This window comes from Podarcis cretensis (assembly GCF_951804945.1).
Source record: "Podarcis cretensis genome assembly, chromosome: 5".
Lineage (NCBI taxonomy): Eukaryota > Metazoa > Chordata > Lepidosauria > Squamata > Lacertidae > Podarcis > Podarcis cretensis.
This window is the reverse complement of record NC_137174.1, coordinates 102,996,276-103,021,983: the sequence shown is the minus strand read 5'-3', so window position 1 is coordinate 103,021,983 and position 25,708 is coordinate 102,996,276. Positions and strand designations below refer to the sequence as shown.

The window sequence follows — 25,708 nt, the reverse complement described above, 5'->3', positions numbered from 1 at the left end:
TTGGAAAATTTTCAGGCAGGACTGATGGAAGTCAAAAAAATTGAAGAAGATGTAAAAGTATGTTTAATTACTGTTGAAAATGACGTTAAAAAACTAATAAAAATTTATATATATAAAAGAGAAAGGGGCCCATCCAGTCTAGCATCCTGTTCTCACCGTGGCTGACCAAATGCCCCTGAGCGAAACCCACAGGCAGGATCCGAGCGCAAGAGCATCTTTCCCACCTCCTGGCCTTCCAAAGCAGAGCTGCCTCTGATCCCAAAAGCATCTGGAGGCATCGAGGCTGCAGCGTTTTATGGGGGGAAAGTTGCCGCTTTGGGAATTCAGTGGCTAGTTTAATCACTGGGGCAAGATGGTTTAAGGCTATTGCACCGATCCTTTCCCGACTGCACCGGCTGCCACTTAGTTTCCGGGCATCATTCAAAGCGCCGCTTTTGACCTCTAAAGCCTGAAATGGCTCAGGACCACAATATTCCCTACGTGAAGCGACCTGGATCCTAAGATCATCTTCTGAGGCCCATTGTCGTGTGCCTGCTCCGCAAGAGGGGTGGCCCCATGAGAACAGGGCCTTTTCTGTGGTGGCTCCCCGCTTGTGGAATGCTCTCCCCAGGGAAGTTCACCTGGCACCTCCATTACACATGTTTAGGCACCAGGCGAAAAGGGTCCTCTTCAACCAGGCGTTGGGATGAACAACATGCTATGCCCTTTAAAATGTGTTTGGGGTAGGGGGCTTATTGGGGTTATTATTAAGATTAGGATTTTGTGTCTTCATTTTGTATTTGTTATGTTGTAAACTGCCCTATGATTTTCAGATGAAGGGCAGTATATCAATTTAATTAATCATCATCATCATCATTTTCAGGGACTCAGCGGGAGCGCAGGGAGGAGAGAAGATGGAGAGCGAGGGGGAGCAATCCGAGGGCAGCGTAGGAGAAGATGACAGCAGCCCGATAGATTCCATGAGCCTCTCCAGCGAATCGGAAGATTCACAGAAGGGGGCGCCGATGGGCAGGGCAAGGGGGGACCCAAGGGGGACACCCCAGAAGTAAGGGGCCAGCGGGGACTCCCAGAGCAGCAGTTGGAAATCAGGACCAGCTTCCCCACCAGAGCGTAGTGGGGGGGAGGAGTCCCAGGTATCAGAGCCCACATATGCACCACCAGCGAGAGAAGATGAGTCAGGGTTGGCCACGCCTCCATCGGAGAGCGAGGGAATGGTCAAGAGGAAAGTTGCAGGCTGGGCGCGTGCGCCAAGTTCAAATGTACAGGCGAGCGGCACAGAAGGTAGCCCGGATAGGGAACCAGGTCCTAAAGCCCGCCGGAAGGAGGGGGAAGAATTATCAGGGTCAGCGTCAGAGGAGTCCAGAAAGGATGAAACCCTAGCGGGCAGGAGGGCCCAGAGGAGAAAGGAACTTAGGAAAAGGTGGAGCAAAGCGAGAGTGTTAAACTGGTGTGGAAGGGGCGGAGACTCAGACGGGACTTCGCTGGTCTAAGGTCGAGACGTAGAGCTGCGCGCTGCGGCTTTAAAATGGAAACTGAACCTCAATAAAGACTTTTGTACATAACTACAGCCTAGCGTTGGTCCTCTGTGAGCTGGGACCTGGAGGCAGCTCTGACAATCATCTTTGCCTCAGTCTTCTCTGATAAAGAAAACAATGCCCGACCTGAAGAATTTGGAGCAAATGATTCAGCAGAGGAAACACAGCCCAGAAGAACTAAGGAGATAGTACAAGAATACTTGGCTAGTTTAGATGTATTCAAGTCTCCAGGGCCAGATGAACTGCATCCAAGAGTATTAAAAGAACTGGCAGATGTGATCTCAGAACCACTGGCAGTCATCTTTGAGAATTCCTGAAGAACAGGCGAAGTCCTGGCAGACTGGAGGAGGGCAAATGTTGTCCCTATTTTCAAAAAGGGGAAAAGAGAGGACCCAAATAATTACCGCCAAGTCAGTCTGACATCAATACCAGGGAAGATTCTGGAGCAGATCATTAAGCAAACAGTCTGTGAGCACCTAGAAAGGAATGCTGTGATCACCAATAGTCAGCATGGATTTCTGAAAAATAAGTCATGTCAGACTAACCTGATCTCGTTTTTTGACAGAATTACAAGCCTGGTAGATGAAGGGAATGCAGTGGATGTAGCCTACCTTGATTTCAGCAAGGCATTTGACAAGGTGCCCCATGATATTCTTGTAAAGAAGCTGGTAAAATGCGGGCTTGACTATGCTACCACTCAGTGGATTTGTAACTGGCTGACTGACCGAACCCAAAGGGTGCTCATCAATGGTTCCTCTTCATCCTGGAGAAGAGTGACTAGTGGGGTGCCACAGGGTTCTGTCTTGGGCCCGGTCTTATTCAACATCTTTATCAATGACTTGGATGATGGACTCAAGGGCATCCTGATCAAATTTGCAGATGACACCAAACTGGGAGGGGTGGCTAACACCCCAGAGGACAGGATCACACTTCAAAATGATCTTGACAGATTAGAGAACTGGGCCAAAACAAACAAGATGAATTTTAACAGGGAGAAATGTAAAGTATTGCACTTGGGCAAAAAAAATGAGAGGCACAAATACAAAATGGGTGACACCTGGCTTGAGAGCAATACATGTGAAAAGGATCTAGGAGTCTTGGTTGACCACAAACTTGACATGAGCCAACAGTATGACGCGGCAGCTAAAAAAGCCAATGCAATTCTGGGCTGCATCAATAGGAGTATTGCATCTAGATCAAGGGAAGTAATAGTGCCACTGTATTCTGCTCTGGTCAGACCTCACCTGGAGTACTGTGTCCAGTTCTGGGCACCACAGTTCAAGAAGGACACTGACAAACTGCAACGTGTCCAGAGGAGGGCAACCAAAATGGTCAAAGGCCTGGAAACGATGCCTTATGAGGAACAGCTAAGGGAGCTGGGCATGTTTAGCCTGGAGAAGAGGAGGTTAAGGGGTGATATGATAGCCATGTTCAAAGATATAAAAGGATGTCACATAGAGGAGGGAGAAAGGTTGTTTTCTGCTGCTCCAGAGAAGCGGACACGGAGCAATGGTTCCAAACTACAAGAAAGAAGATTCCACCTAAACATTAGGAAGAACTTCCTGACAGTAAGAGCTGTTCGACAGTGGAATTTGTGCCAAGGAGTGTGGTGGAGTCTCCTTCTTTGGAGGTCTTTAAGCAGAGGTGTGACAACCATATGTCAGGAATGCTCTGATGGTGTTTCCTGCTTGGCAGGGATTTGGACTCGATGGCCCTTGTGGTCTCTTCCAACTCTATGATTCTATGATTCTATGATTCTATTACAGACCTTTGAAAGAATGGTTAATACAACCATTGAAGGAAGTCTGTAATGAAATATTGGAGGGGAAAAGGGCACCAGAGTCGTGGAAGGAAGCTTATATTACACTTATACCGAAAACAGAGACTGAAAAGACACAGCTTAAGAATTACCGCCCCATATTGCTGCTTAATGTGGATTACAATTTTTTTGCAGATATTTTGGCTAAAAGATTAAAAAAGGTGTTAGTAGAAGAAATTCATAAAGACCAAGCGGGCTTTCTCCCGGGCAGACATTTGTCTGATAATATGAGGAATATAATTAATATTCTAGAAAAATTACAAGTGAATATCAATACTAAGGCAGTTTTGATTTTTGTGGATGCAGAGAAGGCCTTTGACAACATTTATTGGAGTTTTATGAAGAAGAATCTACAGGGGATGGGGGTAGGTCAAGGTTTTGAAAATGGTATAGGTGCAATTTATTCAGAACAAAAGGCAAAATTAATTGTGAACAATGTAGTGACAGAAGAGTTTAGGATTGAGAAAGGGACACGACAAGGCTGCCCAATTTCTCCATTGCTCTTTATATCGGTCCTTGAGGTTTTGGTAAACATGATTAGAAAGGACCAAGAGGTTAAAGGTATACAACTGGGATCTAAACAGTACTAAACAGTACAAACTGAAAGCATTTGCTGATGATTTAGTATTGACTTTACAGGAGCCAGAATCTAGTACTAAAAGAGTACTGGAACTGATTCAAGAATTCAGCCAGGTAGCAGGTTTTAAGTTGAACAAGATGAAAACTAAGGTTTTAGAGAAAAACTTAACTGTGAATGAGAGAGAGAAGTTTCAGGAGGAGACAGGACTAACATTGGTTAAGAAAGTGAAATATTTAGGGGTTAACATGACTGCTAAGAATGTGAACTTATTTAAGGATAATTATGAAAAATGTTGGATTGAAGTGAAAAGGGACTTAGAAATATGGTCAAATTTGAAGTTATCATTGTTAGGCCGAATTGCTGTGATAAAAATGAATGTATTGCCAAGTTGTTTTTGTTTCAAACATTGCAAATTCTGGACAAGATGGATTGTTTCAAGAAGTGGCAGAAAGATATTTCTAGATTTGTCTGGCAGGGCAAGAAGCCTAGAATAAAATTTAAGATATTAACTGATGCTAAAGAAAGAGGTGGATTTGCCCTGCCATAATAAAAAACTTTACTATGAATCAGCTGCTTTTTGCTGGCTGAAAGAATGGCTGCTTCTTGAAAACACTGACGTGCTGGATCTAGAAGGTTTCAATAATGCATTTGGTTGGCATGCATATTTGTGGTATGATAAGGTAAAAGCACATAAAGCGTTTAAAAACCATATTGTTAGAAAAGCACTGTTCAATGATTGGATAAGATATAAGGATTTGTTAGAAAAGAAAACCCCAAGATGGTTGTCACCAATGGAAGCGAAGGCACAGAAAAAACTCAATATGGAGGACAAATGGCCGAAATATTGGGAAATTTTGGAACAAGATGGTGACAGAATAAAATTGCAGAGCTTTGAAAAATTGAAAAATAAAGTGCGAGATTGGCTCCATTATTACCAAATAATGGAGGCATAAAATTTGGACAAAAAAGTTGGCTTGCAGGTGGAAAAATCAAAATTGGAAACAGAATTGTTAGATCCAAAAACTAAGCATTTGTCAAGAATGTATAACTTGTTGCTGAAATGGAACACTCAGGATGAAACGGTGAAATCTGCTATGATTAAATGGGCACAAGATGTTGGACATAACATAATGATGGCTGACTGGGAACAGTTATGGACCACAGGTATGAAATTTACGACATGTAATGCCCTAAGAGAGAATTTAATGAAAATGATTTACAGGTGATACATGACACCAGTCAAGCTTGCAAAAAATTATCATTTACCCGCCAATAAATGTTGGAAATGTAATGAGACTGAAGGTACATTCTATCACCTTTGGTGGACATGCCCAAGGATTAAGACATTCTGGGAAATGATTTATAATGAAATGAAAAAGGTATTCAAAAATACCTTCCTGAAGAAACCAGAGGCCTTTCTCCTGGGCATGGTCGGCCAATTGGTGCCAAAGAAGGATAGAACATTATTAATGTCTGCAACAACAGCAGCAAGAATACTCATCGCAAAGGATTGGAAGACACAAGATTTACCCACCCGGGAAGAATGGCAGATGAAGTTGATGGACTATATGGAATTGGCGGAAATGACTGGCAGAATCCGAGACAAGGGAGAAGAGTCGGTGGAAGAAGACTAGAAAAGTTTAAAGTTACGACGATCTGCGCTGCTGCCTCTGCCTCTTCTAGCTGTCAAAGCCTCGATGACCTGCGATGCTCCCTCCGCCCCTTCTGGCTGTCAAACCCTCGACGACCTGTGCTGCTGCCTCTTCTGCAGCCCCTTTTGGCTGTCAAAGACTCGACAAACTGTGCTGCTGCCTCTGCCCCTTCTGGCTGTCAAAGCCTCGACGACCTGCGCTGCTGCCTCTGCCTCTTCTGGCTGTCAAAGCCTCGATGACCTGCGCTGCTGCCTCTGCCTCTTCTGGCTGCCAAAGACTCGACGACCTGTGCTGCTGCCGCAGCCCCTTCTGGCCGTCAAAGATTCGACAACCTGCGCTGCTGCATCTGCCTCTTCTGGCTGTCAAAGCCTCGATGACCTGTGCTGCTGCCGCTGCCCCTCTGGCTGTCAAAGGCTAAACGACATGTGCTGCTGTCTCTGCCTCTTCTGGCTGTCAAAGACTCGACAACCTGCGCTGCTGCCGCTGCCCCGTCTGGCTGTCAAAGCCTCAACGACCTGCGCTGCTGCCGCAGCCCCTTCTGGCTGTCAAAGCCTTGAGAACCTGTGCTGCTTCCTCAGCCTCTTCTGGCTTTCAAAGAATTGATAACCTGTGCTGCTGCCTCTGCTTCTTCTGGCTGTAAAAGCCTCGATGACCTGTGCTGCTGCCTCTGCCTCTTTTGGCTGTCAAAGCATCAACGACCTGTGCTGCTGCCTCTGCCTCTTCAGCCTGTAAAAGACTCAACAACCTGCGCTGCTGTCTCTGCCCCTTCTGGCTGTCAAAGACTCGATGACCTGTGCTGCTGCCTCTGCCTCTTCTGGCTGTCAAAGACTCGACAACCTGTGCTGCTGCATCTGCTTCTTCTACCTGTCAAAGCCTCGATGACCTGTTCTGCTGCCACAGCACCTTCTGGCTGTCAAAGCCTCGATGACCTGCGCTGCTGCCTCTGCCTCTTCTGGCGGTCAAAGCCTCGATGACCTGTGCTGCTGCCGCTGCCCCTCTGGCTGTCAAAGTTTCAACGACATGTGCTGCTGCCTCTGCCTCTTCTGGCTGTCAAAGACTCGACAACCTGCGCTGCTGCCGCAGCCCCTTCTGGCTGTCAAAGTCTCGAAAACCTGTGCTGCTGCCTCTGCCCCTTCAGGCTGTCAAAGAATCGACAATCTCCGCTGCTGCGACAGCCCATTCTGGCTGTAAAAGCCTCGATGACCTGCGCTGCTGCCTCTGCCTCTTCTGGCTGTAAAAGACTCGACAACCTGTGCTGCTGCCTCTGCCCATTCTGGCTGTCAAAACCTCGACGACCTGTGCTGCTGCCTCTGCCTCTTCTGGCTGTCAAAGACTCGACAACATGTACTGCTGCCTCTGCTTCTTCTGGCTGTCAAAGCCTCGATGACCTGCGCTGCTGCCTCTGCCTCTTCTGGCGGTCAAAGCCTCGATGACCTGTGCTGCTGCCGCTGCCCCTCTGGCTGTCAAAGTTTCAACGACATGTGCTGCTGCCTCTGCCCCTTCTGGCTGTCAAAGCCTCGACGACCTTCGCTGGTGCTTATGCTCCTTCAGGCTGTCAAAGCCTCGACAACCTCTGCGTCTTCTGGCTGTAAAAGCCTCGACCACCTGCACAGCTGCCTCTGCTTCTTCTGGCTGTAAAAGACATGACAACCTGTGCTGCTGCCTCTGCTTCTTCTGGCTGTAAAAGCCTCGATGACCTGTGCTGCTGCCGCAGCCCCTTCTGGCTGTCAAAGCCTTGATAACCTGCGCTACTGCCTCTGCCTCTCCAGGCTGTAAAAGCCTCAATGACCTGCGCTGCTCCCTCTGCTTCTTCTGGCTGTCAAAGCCTCACTGACCTACGCTGCTGCCTCCGCCTCTTCTGGCTGTCAATGCCACAACAACGTGCGCTGCTGCTGCAGCCCCTTCTGGCTGTCAAAGCCGCGACGACCTGTGCTGCTGTATCTGTCTCTTCTGGCTGTCAAAGAATTGACAACCTGCGCTGTTGCCGCAGCTCCTTCTGGCTGTCAAAGCCTCGATGACCTGTGCTGCTACCGCAGCCTCTTCTGGCTGTCAAAGACTCGATGACCCGTACTGCTGCCTCTGCCCCTTCAGGCTGTCAAAGAATCGACAATCTCCGCTGCTGCGACAGCCCATTCTGGCTGTCAAACCCTCGATGACCTGTGATGCTGCCTCTGCCTATTCTGGCTGTCAAAGCCTCGGTGACTTGTGCTGCTGCCGCTGTCCCGTCTGGCTGTCAAAGCCTCAATGACCTGCACTGCTGCGTCCGCCTCTTCTGGCTGTCAAAGAATCGACAACTTGTGCTGCTGCCGCAGCCCTTTCTCACTGTCAAAGCCTCGATGACCTGCGCTGCTGCCTCTGCCTCTTCTGGCTGTCGAAGGCTCGACAACCTGTGCTCCTGTGACTGCCCCTTCTGGCTGTCAAAGCCTCGACGACCTGTGCTGCTGCCTCTGCCTCTTCTGGCTTTCAAAGACTCGACAACCTGTGCTCCTGCGACTGCCCCTTCTGGCTGTCAAAGCCTCAACGACCTGTGCTGCTGCCGCTGCCTCTTCTGGCTGTCAAAGCCTCAACGACCTGCACTGCTGCCTCCGCCTCTTCTGGCTTTCAAAGCCGTGACGACGTGCGCTGCTGCCACAGCCCCTTCTGGCTGTCGAAGACTCGACAACCTGCGCTCCTGCGACTGCTCCTTCTGTCTGTCAAAGCCTCGATGACCTGCGCTGCTGCCGCAGCCCCTTCTGGCTGTCAAAGCCTTTGATGACCTGCGATGCTGGCGCATCCCCTTCTGGCTGTCAAAGCATCGGTGACTTGCGCTGCTGCCTCTGCATCTTATGGCTGTCAAAGCCTCGACGACCTGTGCTGCTGCCTCTGCTTCTTCTGGCTGTCAAAGCCTCGACGACCTGTGCTGCTGCCTCTGCCTCTTCTGCTTGTCAAAGACTTGACAACCTGCGCTGCTGCGACTGCCACTTCTGGCTGTCAAACCCTCGATGACCTGTGCTGCTGCCTCTGCGTCTGCTGGCTGTGAAAGCCTCGATGACCTGCGCTGCTGCCTCTGCCTCTTCTGGCTGTCAAAGCCTCTATGACCTGCGCTGCTGCCTCTTCCTCTTCTGGCTGTCAAAGACTCGACAACCTGCGCTGCTGCCTCTGCCCCTTCTGGCTGCCAAAGCCTTAACGAGCTGTGCTGCTGCCTCTGCCTCTTCTGCTTGTCAAAGACTTGACAACCTGCGCTGATGCGACTGCCACTTCTGGCTGTCAAACCCTCGACGACCTGCGCAGCTGCCTCTGCTTCTTCTGGGTCTTAAAGCCTCGATGACCTGCGCTGCTGCCGCAGCCCCTTCTTGCTGTCAAAGGATCGATGACCTGCGCTGCTGCGTCTGCGTCTTCTGGCTGTCAAAGCCTCGATGGCCTGCGGTGCTGCCTCTGCCTCTTCTGGCTGTCAAAAAGTCGACATCCTGTGCTGCTGCCTCTGCTTCTTCTGTCTGTCAAGGCTTCGACGACCTGTGCTTCTGCCTCTGCCTCTTCTGCTTGTCAAAGACTCGAGAACCTGCGCTGCTGCGACTGCCCCTTTTGGCTGTCCAAGCCTCAACGACATGTGCTGCTGCGACTGCCCCGTCTGGCTATCAAAGCCTCAACAACCTGTGCTGCTGCCTCTGCCTCTTCTGGCTGTCAAAGACTCGATGACCTGTGCTGCTGCCTCTGCTTCTTCTGGCTGTCAAAGCCTCGATGACCTGCGCTGCTGCCTCTGCCTCTTCTGGCTGTCAAAGAATCGACAACCTGTGCTGCTGCCTCTGCTTCTTCTGGCTTTAAAAGCCTGCATGACCTGTGCTGCTGCCGCAGCCCCTTCTTGCTGTCAAAGCATCGATGACCTGCGCTGCTGCGTCTGCGTCTTCTAGCTGTCAAAGCCTAGATGGCCTGCGGTGCTGCCTCTGCCTCTTCTGGCTGTCAAAAACTCGACAACCTGTGCTGCTGCCTCTGCTTCTTCTGTCTGTCAAGGCCTCGACGACCTATGCTGCTGCCTCTGCCTCTTCTGCTTGTCAAAGACTATACAATCTGCGCTGCTGCGACTGCCACTTCTGGCTGTCAAAGCCTCGACGACCTGAGCTGCTGCCTCTGCCTCTTCTGGATGTCAAAGCTTCGACGAACTGCGCTGCTGCCTCTGCCTCTTCTGGCTGTCAAAGACTCGACAACCTGTGCTGCTGCCTCTGCTTCTTCTGGCTTTAAAAGCCTGCATGACCTGTGCTGCTGCCGCAGCCCCTTCTTGCTGTCAAAGCATCGATGACCTGCACTGCTGCGTCTGCGTCTTCTGGCTATCAAAGCCTAGATGGCCTGCGGTGCTGCCTCTGCCTCTTCTAGCTGTCAAAGCCTCGATGACCTGCGATGCTCCCTCCGCCCCTTCTGGCTGTCAAACCCTCGACGACCTGTGCTGCTGCCTCTTCTGCAGCCCCTTCTGGCTGTCAAAGACTCGACAAACTGTGCTGCTGCCTCTGCCCCTTCTGGCTGTCAAAGCCTCGACGACCTGCGCTGCTGCCTCTGCCTCTTCTGGCTGCCAAAGACTCAACGACCTGTGCTGCTGCCGCAGCCCCTTCTGGCCGTCAAAGATTCGACAACCTGCGCTGCTGCATCTGCCTCTTCTGGCTGTCAAAGCCTCGATGACCTGTGCTGCTGCCGCTGCCCCTCTGGCTGTCAAAGGCTAAACGACATGTGCTGCTGTCTCTGCCTCTTCTGGCTGTCAAAGACTCGACAACCTGCGCTGCTGCCGCTGCCCCGTCTGGCTGTCAAAGCCTCAACGACCTGCGCTGCTGCCGCAGCCCCTTCTGGCTGTCAAAGCCTTGAGAACCTGTGCTGCTTCCTCAGCCTCTTCTGGCTTTCAAAGAATTGATAACCTGTGCTGCTGCCTCTGCTTCTTCTGGCTGTAAAAGCCTCGATGACCTGTGCTGCTGCCTCTGCCTCTTTTGGCTGTCAAAGCATCAACGACCTGTGCTGCTGCCTCTGCCTCTTCAGCCTGTAAAAGACTCAACAACCTGCGCTGCTGTCTCTGCCCCTTCTGGCTGTCAAAGACTCGATGACCTGTGCTGCTGCCTCTGCCTCTTCTGGCTGTCAAAGACTCGACAACCTGTGCTGCTGCATCTGCTTCTTCTACCTGTCAAAGCCTCGATGACCTGTTCTGCTGCCACAGCACCTTCTGGCTGTCAAAGCCTCGATGACCTGCGCTGCTGCCTCTGCCTCTTCTGGCGGTCAAAGCCTCGATGACCTGTGCTGCTGCCGCTGCCCCTCTGGCTGTCAAAGTTTCAACGACATGTGCTGCTGCCTCTGCCTCTTCTGGCTGTCAAAGACTCGACAACCTGCGCTGCTGCCGCAGCCCCTTCTGGCTGTCAAAGTCTCGAAAACCTGTGCTGCTGCCTCTGCCTCTTCTGGCTGTCAAAGAATTGACAACCTGTGCTGCTGCCTCTGCTTCTTCTGGCTGTAAAAGCCTCGATGACCTGCGCTGCTGCCTCTGCCTCTTCTGGCTGTAAAAGACTCGACAACCTGTGTTGCTGCATCTGCTTCTTCTGGCTGTAAAAGACTCGACAACATGTACTGCTGCCTCCGCCCATTCTGGCTGTCAAAGCCTCGATGACCTGCGCTGCTGCCTCTGCCTCTTCTGGCGGTCAAAGCCTCGATGACCTGTGCTGCTGCCGCTGCCCCTCTGGCTGTCAAAGTTTCAACGACATGTGCTGCTGCCTCTGCCCCTTCTGGCTGTCAAAGCCTCGACGACCTTCGCTGGTGCTTATGCTCCTTCAGGCTGTCAAAGCCTCGACAACCTCTGCGTCTTCTGGCTGTAAAAGCCTCGACCACCTGCACAGCTGCCTCTGCTTCTTCTGGCTGTAAAAGACATGACAACCTGTGCTGCTGCCTCTGCTTCTTCTGGCTGTAAAAGCCTCGATGACCTGTGCTGCTGCCGCAGCCCCTTCTGGCTGTCAAAGCCTTGATAACCTGCGCTGCTGCCTCTGCCTCTCCAGGCTGTAAAAGCCTCAATGACCTGCGCTGCTCCCTCTGCTTCTTCTGGCTGTCAAAGCCTCACTGACCTACGCTGCTGCCTCCACCTCTTCTGGCTGTCAATGCCACAACAACGTGCGCTGCTGCTGCAGCCCCTTCTGGCTGTCAAAGCCGCGACGACCTGTGCTGCTGTATCTGTCTCTTCTGGCTGTCAAAGAATTGACAACCTGCGCTGTTGCCGCAGCTCCTTCTGGCTGTCAAAGCCTCGATGACCTGTGTTGCTACCGCAGCCTCTTCTGGCTGTCAAAGACTCGATGACCCGTACTGCTGCCTCTGCCCCTTCAGGCTGTCAAAGAATCGACAATCTCCGCTGCTGCGACAGCCCATTCTGGCTGTCAAACCCTCGATGACCTGTGATGCTGCCTCTGCCTATTCTGGCTGTCAAAGCCTCGGTGACTTGTGCTGCTGCCGCTGTCCCGTCTGGCTGTCAAAGCCTCAATGACCTGCACTGCTGCGTCCGCCTCTTCTGGCTGTCAAAGAATCGACAACCTGTGCTGCTGCCTCTGCTTCTTCTGTCTGTCAAGGCCGCGACAACCTATGCTGCTGCCTCTGCCTCTTCTGCTTGTCAAAGACTCGACAACCTGTACTGCTGCCTCTACTTCTTCTGGCTTTAAAATCCTTCATGACCTGTGCTGCTGCCGCAGCCCCCTCTGGCTGTCAAAGCCTCGACGACCTGTGCTGCTGCCTCTGCCTTTTCTGGCTGTCAAAGCCTCAATGACCTGTGCTGCTGCCTCTGCTTCTTCTGGCTTTAAAAGCCTGCATGACCTGTGCTACTGCCGCAGCCCCTTCTGGCTGTCAAAAATTCGATGACCTGTGCTGCTGCCTCTTCTTCTTGTGGCTGTCAAAGCCTCGACGACCGGTGCTGCTGCCTCTGCCTCTTCTGCTTGTCAAAGACTCGACAACCTGCGCTGCTGCGACTGACATTTCTGGCTGTCAAAGCCTCGACGACCTGTGCTGCTGCCTCTTGCCTCTTCTGGCTGTCAAAGCCTCGACGACCTGTGCTGCTGCCTCTGCCTCTTCTGGCTGTCAAAGACTCGACAACCTGTGCTGCTGCCTCTGCTTCTTCTGTCTGTCAAGGCCTCGACGACCTATGCTGCTGCCTCTGCCTCTTCTGCTTGTCAAAGAATCGACAACCTGCGCTGCTGCGACTGCCACTTCTGGCTGTCAAAGACTCGATGACCCGTACTGCTGCCTCTGCCCCTTCAGGCTGTCAAAGAATCGACAATCTCCGCTGCTGCGACAGCCCATTCTGGCTGTCAAACCCTCGATGACCTGTGATGCTGCCTCTGCCTATTCTGGCTGTCAAAGCCTCGGTGACTTGTGCTGCTGCCGCTGTCCCGTCTGGCTGTCAAAGCCTCAATGACCTGCACTGCTGCGTCCGCCTCTTCTGGCTGTCAAAGAATCGACAACTTGTGCTGCTGCCGCAGCCCTTTCTCACTGTCAAAGCCTCGATGACCTGCGCTGCTGCCTCTGCCTCTTCTGGCTGTCGAAGGCTCGACAACCTGTGCTCCTGTGACTGCCCCTTCTGGCTGTCAAAGCCTCGACGACCTGTGCTGCTGCCTCTGCCTCTTCTGGCTTTCAAAGACTCGACAACCTGTGCTCCTGCGACTGCCCCTTCTGGCTGTCAAAGCCTCAACGACCTGTGCTGCTGCCGCTGCCTCTTCTGGCTGTCAAAGCCTCAACGACCTGCACTGCTGCCTCCGCCTCTTCTGGCTTTCAAAGCCGTGACGACGTGCGCTGCTGCCACAGCCCCTTCTGGCTGTCAAAGCCTCGATGAGCTGCGCTGCTGCTGCTGCCTCTTCTGGCTGTCGAAGACTCGACAACCTGCGCTCCTGAGACTGCTCCTTCTGTCTGTCAAAGCCTCGATGACCTGCGCTGCTGCCGCAGCCCCTTCTGGCTGTCAAAGCCTTTGATGACCTGCGATGCTGGCGCATCCCCTTCTGGCTGTCAAAGCATCGGTGACTTGCGCTGCTGCCTCTGCATCTTATGGCTGTCAAAGCCTCGACGACCTGTGCTGCTGCCTCTGCTTCTTCTGGCTGTCAAAGCCTCGACGACCTGTGCTGCTGCCTCTGCCTCTTCTGCTTGTCAAAGACTTGACAACCTGCGCTGCTGCGACTGCCACTTCTGGCTGTCAAAGCCTTAACGAGCTGTGCTGCTGCGTCTGCCTCTTCTGCTTGTCAAAGACTTGACAACCTGCGCTGATGCGACTGCCACTTCTGGCTATCAAACCCTCGACGACCTGCGCAGCTGCCTCTGCTTCTTCTGGGTCTTAAAGCCTCGATGACCTGCGCTGCTGCCGCAGCCCCTTCTTGCTGTCAAAGGATCGATGACCTGCGCTGCTGCGTCTGCGTCTTCTGGCTGTCAAAGCCTCGATGGCCTGCGGTGCTGCCTCTGCCTCTTCTGGCTGTCAAAAAGTCGACATCCTGTGCTGCTGCCTCTGCTTCTTCTGTCTGTCAAGGCTTCGACGACCTGTGCTTCTGCCTCTGCCTCTTCTGCTTGTCAAAGACTCGAGAACCTGCGCTGCTGCGACTGCCCCTTTTGGCTGTCCAAGCCTCAACGACATGTGCTGCTGCGACTGCCCCGTCTGGCTATCAAAGCCTCAACAACCTGTGCTGCTGCCTCTGCCTCTTCTGGCTGTCAAAGACTCGATGACCTGTGCTGCTGCCTCTGCTTCTTCTGGCTGTCAAAGCCTCGATGACCTGCGCTGCTGCCTCTGCCTCTTCTGGCTGTCAAAGACTCGACAACCTGTGCTGCTGCCTCTGCTTCTTCTGGCTTTAAAAGCCTGCATGACCTGTGCTGCTGCCGCAGCCCCTTCTTGCTGTCAAAGCATCGATGACCTGCGCTGCTGCGTCTGCGTCTTCTAGCTGTCAAAGCCTAGATGGCCTGCGGTGCTGCCTCTGCCTCTTCTGGCTGTCAAAAACTCGACAACCTGTGCTGCTGCCTCTGCTTCTTCTGTCTGTCAAGGCCTCGACGACCTATGCTGCTGCCTCTGCCTCTTCTGCTTGTCAAAGACTATACAATCTGCGCTGCTGCGACTGCCACTTCTGGCTGTCAAAGCCTCGACGACCTGAGCTGCTGCCTCTGCCTCTTCTGGATGTCAAAGCTTCGACGAACTGCGCTGCTGCCTCTGCCTCTTCTGGCTGTCAAAAAATCGACAACCTGTGCTGCTGCCTCTGCTTCTTCTGTCTGTCAAGGCCGCGACAACCTATGCTGCTGCCTCTGCCTCTTCTGCTTGTCAAAGACTCGACAACCTGTACTGCTGCCTCTACTTCTTCTGGCTTTAAAATCCTTCATGACCTGTGCTGCTGCCGCAGCCCCCTCTGGCTGTCAAAGCCTCGACGACCTGTGCTGCTGCCTCTGCCTTTTCTGGCTGTCAAAGCCTCAATGACCTGTGCTGCTGCCTCTGCTTCTTCTGGCTTTAAAAGCCTGCATGACCTGTGCTACTGCCGCAGCCCCTTCTGGCTGTCAAAAATTCGATGACCTGTGCTGCTGCCTCTTCTTCTTGTGGCTGTCAAAGCCTCGACGACCGGTGCTGCTGCCTCTGCCTCTTCTGCTTGTCAAAGACTCGACAACCTGCGCTGCTGCGACTGACATTTCTGGCTGTCAAAGCCTCGACGACCTGTGCTGCTGCCTCTTGCCTCTTCTGGCTGTCAAAGCCTCGACGACCTGTGCTGCTGCCTCTGCCTCTTCTGGCTGTCAAAGACTCGACAACCTGTGCTGCTGCCTCTGCTTCTTCTGTCTGTCAAGGCCTCGACGACCTATGCTGCTGCCTCTGCCTCTTCTGCTTGTCAAAGAATCGACAACCTGCGCTGCTGCGACTGCCACTTCTGGCTGTCAAAGCCTCGACGACCTGTGCTGCTGCCTCTGCCTCTTCTGGCTGTCAAAGCCTCAACGAGCTGTGCTGCTGCGACTGCCCCTTCTGGGTGTCAAAGCCTCAATGACCTGTGCTGCTGCTATGCCCCTTCTGGCTGTCAAAGCCTCGACGACCTTCGCTGGTGCTTATGCTCCTTCAGGCTGTCAAAGCCTCGACAACCTCTGCGTCTTCTGGCTGTAAAAGCCTCGACCACCTGCACAGCTGCCTCTGCTTCTTCTGGCTGTAAAAGACATGGCAACCTGTGCTGCTGCCTCTGCTTCTTCTGGCTGTAAAAGCCTCGATGACCTGTGCTGCTGCCGCAGCCCCTTCTGGCTGTCAAAGCCTTGATAACCTGCGCTGCTGCCTCTGCCTCTCCAGGCTGTAAAAGCCTCAATGACCTGCGCTGCTCCCTCTGCTTCTTCTGGCTGTCAAAGCCTCACTGACCTACGCTGCTGCCTCCGCCTCTTCTGGCTGTCAATGCCACAACAACGTGCGCTGCTGCTGCAGCCCCTTCTGGCTGTCAAAGCCGCGACGACCTGTGCTGCTGTATCTGTCTCTTCTGGCTGTCAAAGAATTGACAACCTGCGCTGTTGCCGCAGCTCCTTCTGGCTGTCAAAGCCTCGACGACCTGTGCTTCTGCCTCTGCCTCTTCTGCTTGTCAAAGACTCGAGAACCTGCGCTGCTGCGACTGCCCCTTTTGGCTGTCCAAGCCTCAACGACATGTGCTGCTGCGACTGCCCCGTCTGGCTATAAAAGCCTCAACAACCTGTGCTGCTGCCTCTGCCTCTTCTGGCTGTCAAAGACTCGATGACCTGTGCTGCTGCCTCTGCTTCTTCTGGCTGTCAAAGCCTCGATGACCTGCGCTGCTGCCTCTGCCTCTTCTGGCTGTCAAAGACTCGACAACCTGTGCTGCTGCCTCTGCTTCTTCTGGCTTTAAAAGCCTGCATGACCTGTGCTGCTGCCGCAGCCCCTTCTTGCTGTCAAAGCATCGATGACCTGCGCTGCTGCGTCTGCGTCTTCTAGCTGTCAAAGCCTAGATGGCCTGCGGTGCTGCCTCTGCCTCTTCTGGCTGTCAAAAACTCGACAACCTGTGCTGCTGCCTCTGCTTCTTCTGTCTGTCAAGGCCTCGACGACCTATGCTGCTGCCTCTGCCTCTTCTGCTTGTCAAAGACTATACAATCTGCGCTGCTGCGACTGCCACTTCTGGCTGTCAAAGCCTCGACGACCTGAGCTGCTGCCTCTGCCTCTTCTGGATGTCAAAGCTTCGACGAACTGCGCTGCTGCCTCTGCCTCTTCTGGCTGTCAAAGACTCGACAACCTGTGCTGCTGCCTCTGCTTCTTCTGGCTTTAAAAGCCTGCATGACCTTTGCTGCTTCCGCAGCCCCTTCTTGCTGTCAAAGCATCGATGACCTGCACTGCTGCGTCTGCGTCTTCTGGCTATCAAAGCCTAGATGGCCTGCGGTGCTGCCTCTGCCTCTTCTGGCTGTCAAAAAATCGACAACCTGTGCTGCTGCCTCTGCTTCTTCTGTCTGTCAAGGCCGCGACAACCTATGCTGCTGCCTCTGCCTCTTCTGCTTGTCAAAGACTCGACAACCTGTACTGCTGCCTCTACTTCTTCTGGCTTTAAAATCCTTCATGACCTGTGCTGCTGCCGCAGCCCCCTCTGGCTGTCAAAGCCTCGACGACCTGTGCTGCTGCCTCTGCCTTTTCTGGCTGTCAAAGCCTCAATGACCTGTGCTGCTGCCTCTGCTTCTTCTGGCTTTAAAAGCCTGCATGACCTGTGCTACTGCCGCAGCCCCTTCTGGCTGTCAAAAATTCGATGACCTGTGCTGCTGCCTCTTCTTCTTGTGGCTGTCAAAGCCTCGACGACCGGTGCTGCTGCCTCTGCCTCTTCTGCTTGTCAAAGACTCGACAACCTGCGCTGCTGCGACTGACATTTCTGGCTGTCAAAGCCTCGACGACCTGTGCTGCTGCCTCTTGCCTCTTCTGGCTGTCAAAGCCTCGACGACCTGTGCTGCTGCCTCTGCCTCTTCTGGCTGTCAAAGACTCGACAACCTGTGCTGCTGCCTCTGCTTCTTCTGTCTATCAAGGCCTCGACGACCTATGCTGCTGCCTCTGCCTCTTCTGCTTGTCAAAGAATCGACAACCTGCGCTGCTGCGACTGCCACTTCTGGCTGTCAAAGCCTCGACGACCTGTGCTGCTGCCTCTGCCTCTTCTGGCTGTCAAAGCCTCAACGAGCTGTGCTGCTGCGACTGCCCCTTCTGGGTGTCAAAGCCTCAATGACCTGTGCTGCTGCTATGCCTCTTCTGGCTGTCAAAGACTCGACAACCTGTACTGCTGCCTCTACTTCTTCTGGCTTTAAAATCCTTCATGACCTGTGCTGCTGCCGCAGCCCCTTCTGGCTGTCAAAGCCTTGATAACCTGCGCTGCTGCCTCTGCCTCTCCAGGCTGTAAAAGCCTCAATGACCTGCGCTGCTCCCTCTGCTTCTTCTGGCTGTCAAAGCCTCACTGACCTACGCTGCTGCCTCCGCCTCTTCTGGCTGTCAATGCCACAACAACGTGCGCTGCTGCTGCAGCCCCTTCTGGCTGTCAAAGCCGCGACGACCTGTGCTGCTGTATCTGTCTCTTCTGGCTGTCAAAGAATTGACAACCTGCGCTGTTGCCGCAGCTCCTTCTGGCTGTCAAAGCCTCGACGACCTGTGCTTCTGCCTCTGCCTCTTCTGCTTGTCAAAGACTCGAGAACCTGCGCTGCTGCGACTGCCCCTTTTGGCTGTCCAAGCCTCAACGACATGTGCTGCTGCGACTGCCCCGTCTGGCTATCAAAGCCTCAACAACCTGTGCTGCTGCCTCTGCCTCTTCTGGCTGTCAAAGACTCGATGACCTGTGCTGCTGCCTCTGCTTCTTCTGGCTGTCAAAGCCTCGATGACCTGCGCTGCTGCCTCTGCCTCTTCTGGCTGTCAAAGACTCGACAACCTGTGCTGCTGCCTCTGCTTCTTCTGGCTTTAAAAGCCTGCATGACCTGTGCTGCTGCCGCAGCCCCTTCTTGCTGTCAAAGCATCGATGACCTGCGCTGCTGCGTCTGCGTCTTCTAGCTGTCAAAGCCTAGATGGCCTGCGGTGCTGCCTCTGCCTCTTCTGGCTGTCAAAAACTCGACAACCTGTGCTGCTGCCTCTGCTTCTTCTGTCTGTCAAGGCCTCGACGACCTATGCTGCTGCCTCTGCCTCTTCTGCTTGTCAAAGACTATACAATCTGCGCTGCTGCGACTGCCACTTCTGGCTGTCAAAGCCTCGACGACCTGAGCTGCTGCCTCTGCCTCTTCTGGATGTCAAAGCTTCGACGAACTGCGCTGCTGCCTCTGCCTCTTCTGGCTGTCAAAGACTCGACAACCTGTGCTGCTGCCTCTGCTTCTTCTGGCTTTAAAAGCCTGCATGACCTTTGCTGCTTCCGCAGCCCCTTCTTGCTGTCAAAGCATCGATGACCTGCACTGCTGCGTCTGCGTCTTCTGGCTATCAAAGCCTAGATGGCCTGCGGTGCTGCCTCTGCCTCTTCTGGCTGTCAAAAAATCGACAACCTGTGCTGCTGCCTCTGCTTCTTCTGTCTGTCAAGGCCGCGACAACCTATGCTGCTGCCTCTGCCTCTTCTGCTTGTCAAAGACTCGACAACCTGTACTGCTGCCTCTACTTCTTCTGGCTTTAAAATCCTTCATGACCTGTGCTGCTGCCGCAGCCCCCTCTGGCTGTCAAAGCCTCGACGACCTGTGCTGCTGCCTCTGCCTTTTCTGGCTGTCAAAGCCTCAATGACCTGTGCTGCTGCCTCTGCTTCTTCTGGCTTTAAAAGCCTGCATGACCTGTGCTACTGCCGCAGCCCCTTCTGGCTGTCAAAAATTCGATGACCTGTGCTGCTGCCTCTTCTTCTTGTGGCTGTCAAAGCCTCGACGACCGGTGCTGCTGCCTCTGCCTCTTCTGCTTGTCAAAGACTCGACAACCTGCGCTGCTGCGACTGACATTTCTGGCTGTCAAAGCCTCGACGACCTGTGCTGCTGCCTCTTGCCTCTTCTGGCTGTCAAAGCCTCGACGACCTGTGCTGCTGCCTCTGCCTCTTCTGGCTGTCAAAGACTCGACAACCTGTGCTGCTGCCTCTGCTTCTTCTGTCTATCAAGGCCTCGACGACCTATGCTGCTGCCTCTGCCTCTTCTGCTTGTCAAAGAATCGACAACCTGCGCTGCTGCGACTGCCACTTCTGTCTGTCAAAGCCTCGACGACCTGTGCTGCTGCCTCTGCCTCTTCTGGCTGTCAAAGCCTCAACGAGCTGTGCTGCTGCGACTGCCCCTTCTGGGTGTCAAAGCCTCAATGACCTGTGCTGCTGCTATGCCTCTTCTGGCTGTCAAAGACTCGACAACCTGTACTGCTGCCTCTACTTCTTCTGGCTTTAAAATCCTTCATGACCTGTGCTGCTGCCGCAGCCCCTTCTGGCTGTCAAAGCCTCGATGACCTGCGCTGCTGCCGCAGATCCTTCTGTCTGTCAAGGTCTCGACGACCTATGCTGCTGCCTCTGCCTCTTCTGCTAGTCAAAGACTCGACAACCTGCGCTGCTGCCTCTGCCTCTTCTGGCTGTCAAAGACTCGACAAACTGTGCTGCTGCCTCTGCCTCTTCTGACTGTCAAAGCCTCGACGACCTGTGCTGCTGCCTCTGCCTCTTCTGGCTGTCAAAGACTCGACAACCTGTGCTGCTGCCTCTGCTTCTTCTGGCTTTAAAAGCCTGCATGATCTGTGCTGCTGCCGCAGCCCCTTCTTGCTGTCAAAGCATTGATGACCTGCGCTGCTGCGTCTGCGTCTTCTAGCTGTCAAAGCCTAGATGGCCTGCGGTGCTGCCTCTGCTTCTTCTGTCTTTCAAGGCCTCGACGACCTATGCTGCTGCCTCTGCCTCTTCTGCTTGTCAAAGACTCGACAACCTGCGCTGCTGCGACTGCCACTTCTGGCTGTCAAAGCCTCGACGTCCTGTGCTGCTGCCTCTTGCCTCTTCTGGCTGTCAAAGCCTCGACGACCTGTGCTGCTGCCTCTGCCTCTTTTGGCTGTCAAAGCCTCGACGACCTGTGCTGCTGCGACTGCCCCTTCTGGGTGTCAAAGCCTCGATGACCTGTGCTGCTGCTATGCCTCTTCTGGCTGTCAAAGACTCAACAACCTGTACTGCTGCCTCTACTTCTTCTGGCTTTAAAATCCTTCATGACCTGTGCTGCTGCCGCAGCCCCTTCTGGCTGTCAAAGCCTCGATGACCTGCGCTGCTGCCGCAGACCCTTCTGGCTGTCAAAGCATCAATGACCTGCGCTGCTGCCTCTGCCTCTTCTGCTTGTCAAAGACTCGACAACCTGCGCTGCTGCGACTGCCAATTCTGGCTGTCAAAGCCTCGACGACCTGCGCAGCTGCCTCTGCTTCTTCTGGCTGTCAAAGCCTCGACGACCTGTGCAGCTGCCTCTGCCTCTTCTGGCTGTCAAAGCCTCGACCACCTGCCCTGCTGCCTCTTCCTCTTCTGGCTGTCAAAGCCTCGAGGACGACCTGTGCTGCTGCCTCTGCGTCTGCTGGCTATGAAAGCCTCGACGACCTGCGCTGCTGCCTCTGGCCCTTCTGGCTGTCAAAGCCTCGATGACCTGCGCTGCTGCCGCAGCCCCTTCTGGCTGTCAAAGCCTCAACGAGCTGTGCTGCTGCGACTGCCCCTTCTGGCTGTCAAAGCCTTAACGACATGTGCTGCTGCGAGTGCCCCGTCTGGCTATCAAAGCATCAACAACCTCTGCTGCTGCCTCTGCCTCTTCTGGCTGTCAAAGACTCGACAACCTGTGCTGCTGCCTCTGCTTCTTCTGGCTTTAAAGGCCTGCATGACCTGTGCTGCTGCCACAGACCCTTCTGGCTGTCAAAGCCTCGATGACCTGCCCTGCTGCCGCAGCCCCTTCTGGCTATCAAAGCATCGGTGACCTGCGCTGCTGCGTCTGCGTCTTCTGGCTGTCAAAGCCTCGATGGCCTGCGGTGCTGCCTCTGCCTCTTCTGGCTGTCAAAAATTCGACAACCTGTGCTGCTGCCTCTGCTTCTTCTGCCTGTCAAAGCCTCGACGACCTGTGCTGCTGCCTCTGCCTCTTCTGCTTGTTAAAGACTTGACAACCTGCGCTGCTGCGACTGCCACTTCTGGCTGTCAAAGCCTTGACGACCTGTGCTGCTGCCTCTGCCTCTTCTGGCTGTCAAAGACTCAACGACCTGTGCTGCTGCTATGCCTCTTCTGGCTGTCAAAGCCTCGACAATCTGTGCTGCTGCCTCTGCCTCTACTGGCTGTCAAAGCCTCAACGACCTGTGCTGCTGCCGCTGCCTCTTCTGGCTGTCAAAGCCTCAACGACCTGCACTGCTGCCTCCGCCTCTTCTGGCTTTCAAAGCCGTGACGACGTTCGCTGCTGCCACAGCCCCTTCTGGCTGTCAAAGCCTCGATAACCTGCGCTGCTGCCGCAGCCCCTTCTGGCTGTCAAAGCCTTTGATGACCTGCGCTGCTGGCGCATCCCCTTCTGGCTGCCAAAGCATCGGTGACTTGCGCTGCTGCCTCTGCCTCTTATGGCTGTCAAAACCTCGACAACCTGTGTTGCTGCCTCTGCTTCTTCTGTCTGTCAAGGCCTCGACGACCTATGCTGCTGCCTCTGCCTCTTCTGCTTGTCAAAGACTCGACAATCTGCGCTGCTGCGACTGCCACTTCTGGCTGTCAAAGCCTCAATGACCTGCGCTGCTGCCTCTGCCTCTTCTGGATGTCAAAGACTCGACAACCTGCGCTGCTGCCTCTGCTTCTTGTGGCTTTAAAAGCCTGCATGACCTGTGCTGCCGCCGCAGCCCCTTCTGGCTGTCAAAAATTCGACGACCTGTGCTGCTGCCTCTTCTTCTTGTGGCTGTCAAAGCCTCGACGACCGGTGCTGCTGCCTCTGCCTCTTCTGCTTGTCAAAGACTCGACAACCTGCGCTGCTGCGACTGCCACTTCTGGCTGTCAAAGCCTCGACGACCTGTGCTGCTGCCTCTTGCCTCTTCTGGCTGTCAAAGCCTCGACGACCTGCGCTGCTGCCTCTGCCTCTTCTGGCTGTCAAAGACTCGACAACCTGTGCTGCTGCCTCTGCTTCTTCTGGCTTTAAAAGCCTGCATGACCTGTGCTGCTGCCGCAGCCCCTTCTTGCTGTCAAAGCATTGATGACCTGCGCTGCTGCGTCTGCGTCTTCTAGCTGTCAAAGCCTAGATGGCCTGCGGTGCTGCCTCTGCCTCTGCTGGCTGTCAAAAACTCGACAACCTGTGCTGCTGCCTCTGCCTCTTCTGGCTGTCAAAGTCTCGACGACCTGTGCTGCTGCCTCTGCCTCTTCTGGCTGTCAAAGCCTCAACGAGCTGTGCTGCTGCGACTGCCCCTTCTGGGTGTCAAAGCCTCGATGACCTGTGCTGCTATGCCTCTTCTGGCTGTCAAAGCCTCGACAACCTGTACTGCTGCCTCTACTTCTTCTGGCTTTAAAATCCTTCATGACCTGTGCTGCTGCCGCAGCCCCTTCTGGCTGTCAAAGCCTCGATGACCTGCGCTGCTGCCGCAGACCCTTCTGGCTGTCAAAGCATCGATGACCTGCGCTGCTGCCTCTGCCTCTTCTGCTTGTCAAAGACTCGACAACCTGCGCTGCTGCGACTGCCAATTCTGGCTGTCAAAGCCTCGACGACCTGCGCAGCTGCCTCTGCTTCGTCTGGCTGTCAAAGCCTCGACGACCTGTGCTGCTGCCTCCGCCTCTTCTGGCTGTCAAAGCCTCGACGACCTGCGCTGCTGCCTCTTCCTCTTCTTGCTGTCAAAGCCTCGAGGACGACCTGTGCTGCTGCCTCTGCGTCTGCTGGCTATGAAAACCTCGACGACCTGCGCTGCTGCCTCTGGCCCTTCTGGCTGTCAAAGCCTCGATGACCTGCGCTGCTACCGCAGCCCCTTCTGGCTGTCAAAGCATTGATGACCTGCGCTGCTGCGAGTGCACCGTCTGGCTATCAAAGCATCAACAACCTCTGCTGCTGCCTCTGCCTCTTCTGGCTGTCAAAGACTCGACAACCTGTGCTGCTGCCTCTGCTTCTTCTGGCTGTCAAAAACTCGACAACCTGTGCTGCTGCCTCTGCCTCTTCTGGCTGTCAAAGCCTCGACGACCTGTGCTGCTGCCTCTGCCTCTTCTGGCTGTCAAAGCCTCAACGAGCTGTGCTGCTGCGACTGCCCCTTCTGGGTGTCAAAGCCTCGATGACCTGTGCTGCTGCTATGCCTCTTCTGGCTGTCAAAGCCTCGACAACCTGTACTGCTGCCTCTACTTCTTCTGGCTTTAAAATCCTTCATGACCTGTGCTGCTGCCGCAGCCCCTTCTGGCTGTCAAAGCCTCGATGACCTGCGCTGCTGCCGCAGACCCTTCTGGCTGTCAAAGCATCGATGACCTGCGCTGCTGCCTCTGCCTCTTCTGCTTGTCAAAGACTCGACAACCTGCGCTGCTGCGACTGCCAATTCTGGCTGTCAAAGCCTCGACGACCTGCGCAGCTGCCTCTGCTTCTTCTGGCTGTCAAAGCCTCGACGACCTGTGCTGCTGCCTCTGCCTCTTCTGGCTGTCAAAGCCTCGACGACCTGCGCTGCTGCCTCTTCCTCTTCTGGCTGTCAAAGCCTCGAGGACGACCTGTGCTGCTGCCTCTGCGTCTGCTGGCTATGAAAGCCTCGACGACCTGCGCTGCTGCCTCTGGCCCTTCTGGCTGTCAAAGCCTCGATGACCTGCGCTGCTACCGCAGCCCCTTCTGGCTGTCAAAGCCTCAATGACATGTGCTGCTGCGAGTGCACCGTCTGGCTATCAAAGCATCAACAACCTCTGCTGCTGCCTCTGCCTCTTCTGGCTGTCAAAGACTCGACAACCTGTGCTGCTGCCTCTGCTTCTTCTGGCTTTAAAAGCCTGCATGACCTGTGCTGCTGCCACAGACCCTTCTGGCTGTCAAAGCCTCGATGACCTGCCCTGCTGCCGCAGCCCCTTCTGGCTATCAAAGCATCGGTGACCTGCGCTGCTGCATCTGCGTCTTCTGGCTGTCAAAGCCTCGATGGCCTGCGGTGCTGCCTCTGCCTCTTCTGGCTGTCAAAAATTCGACAACCTGTGCTGCTGCCTCTGCTTCTTCTGCCTGTCAAAGCCTTGATGACCTGTGCTGCTGCCTCTGCCTCTTCTGCTTGTTAAAGACTTGACAACCTGCGCTGCTGCGACTGCCACTTCTGGCTGTCAAAGCCTCGACGACCTGTGCTGCTGCCTCTGCCTCTTCTGGCTGTCAAAGACTCAATGACCTGTGCTGCTGCCTCTGCCTCTTCTGGCTGTCAAAGACTCGACAACCTGTGCTGCTGCCTCTACTTCTTCTGGCTTTAAAAGCCTTCATGACCTGTGCTGCTGCGGCAACCCCTTCTGGCTGTCAAAGCCTCGATGACCTGCGCTGCTGCCGCAGCACCTTCTGGCTGTCACAGCCTCGATGACCTGCGCTGCTGCCTCTGGCCCTTCTGGCTGTCAAAGCCTCGATGACCTGCGCTGCTGCCGCAGCCCCTTCTGGCTTTAAAAGCCTGCATGACCTGTGCTGCTGCCACAGCCCCTTCTGGCTGTCAAAGCCTCGATGACCTGCGCTGCTGCGTCTGCGTCTTCTGGCTTTCAAAGCCTCGATGGCCTGCGGTGCTGCCTCTGCCTCTTCTGGCTGTCAAAAATTCGACAACCTGTGCTGCTGCCCCTGCTTCTTCTGGCTGTCAAAGCCTCGACGACCTGTGCTGCTGCCTCTGCCTCTTCTGCTTGTTAAAGACTTGACAACCTGCGCTGCTGCGACTGCCACTTCTGGTTGTCAAAGCCTCGACGACCTGTGCTGCTGCCTCTGCCTCTTCTGGCTGTCAAAGCCTCGATGACCTGCGCTGCTGCCTCTGCCTCTTCTGCTTGTCAAAGACTCGACAACCTGCGCTGCTGCGACTGCCACTTTTGGCTGTCATAGCCTCAACGACCTGTGCTGCTGCAACTGCCCCTTCTGACTGTCAAAGCCTCGACGATCTGTGCTGCTGCCGTTGTCCCGTCTGGATATCAATGCCTCAACTACATGTGATGCTGCCTCTGCCTCTTCTGGCTGTCAAAGTTTCGACAACCTGCGCTGCTGCCTCTGCCTCTTCTGGCTGTCAAAGCCTTGATGACCTGCGCTGCTGCCTCTGCCTCTTCTGCTTGTCAAAGAC

At 54.3% G+C, this 25,708-nt stretch overlaps 1 protein-coding gene across 1 annotated transcript in view; it reads right to left on the bottom strand.

Annotated features, from left to right (window-relative positions):
* Positions 1 to 1,779: 1,779 nt before the first annotated feature.
* Positions 1,780 to 25,708, bottom strand: part of LOC307217470 (uncharacterized protein) — a gene marked incomplete at its 5' end in the record, with an annotated part of 121,231 nt that continues 97,302 nt past the window's right edge. Inside the window, one exon of the mRNA XM_079978636.1 lies at positions 1,780 to 1,898. Within this exon, the coding sequence (XP_079834762.1) occupies positions 1,833 to 1,898 (66 nt within the window). The 3' untranslated portion in view covers positions 1,780 to 1,832. The remainder of the gene's footprint in view (positions 1,899 to 25,708) is intronic.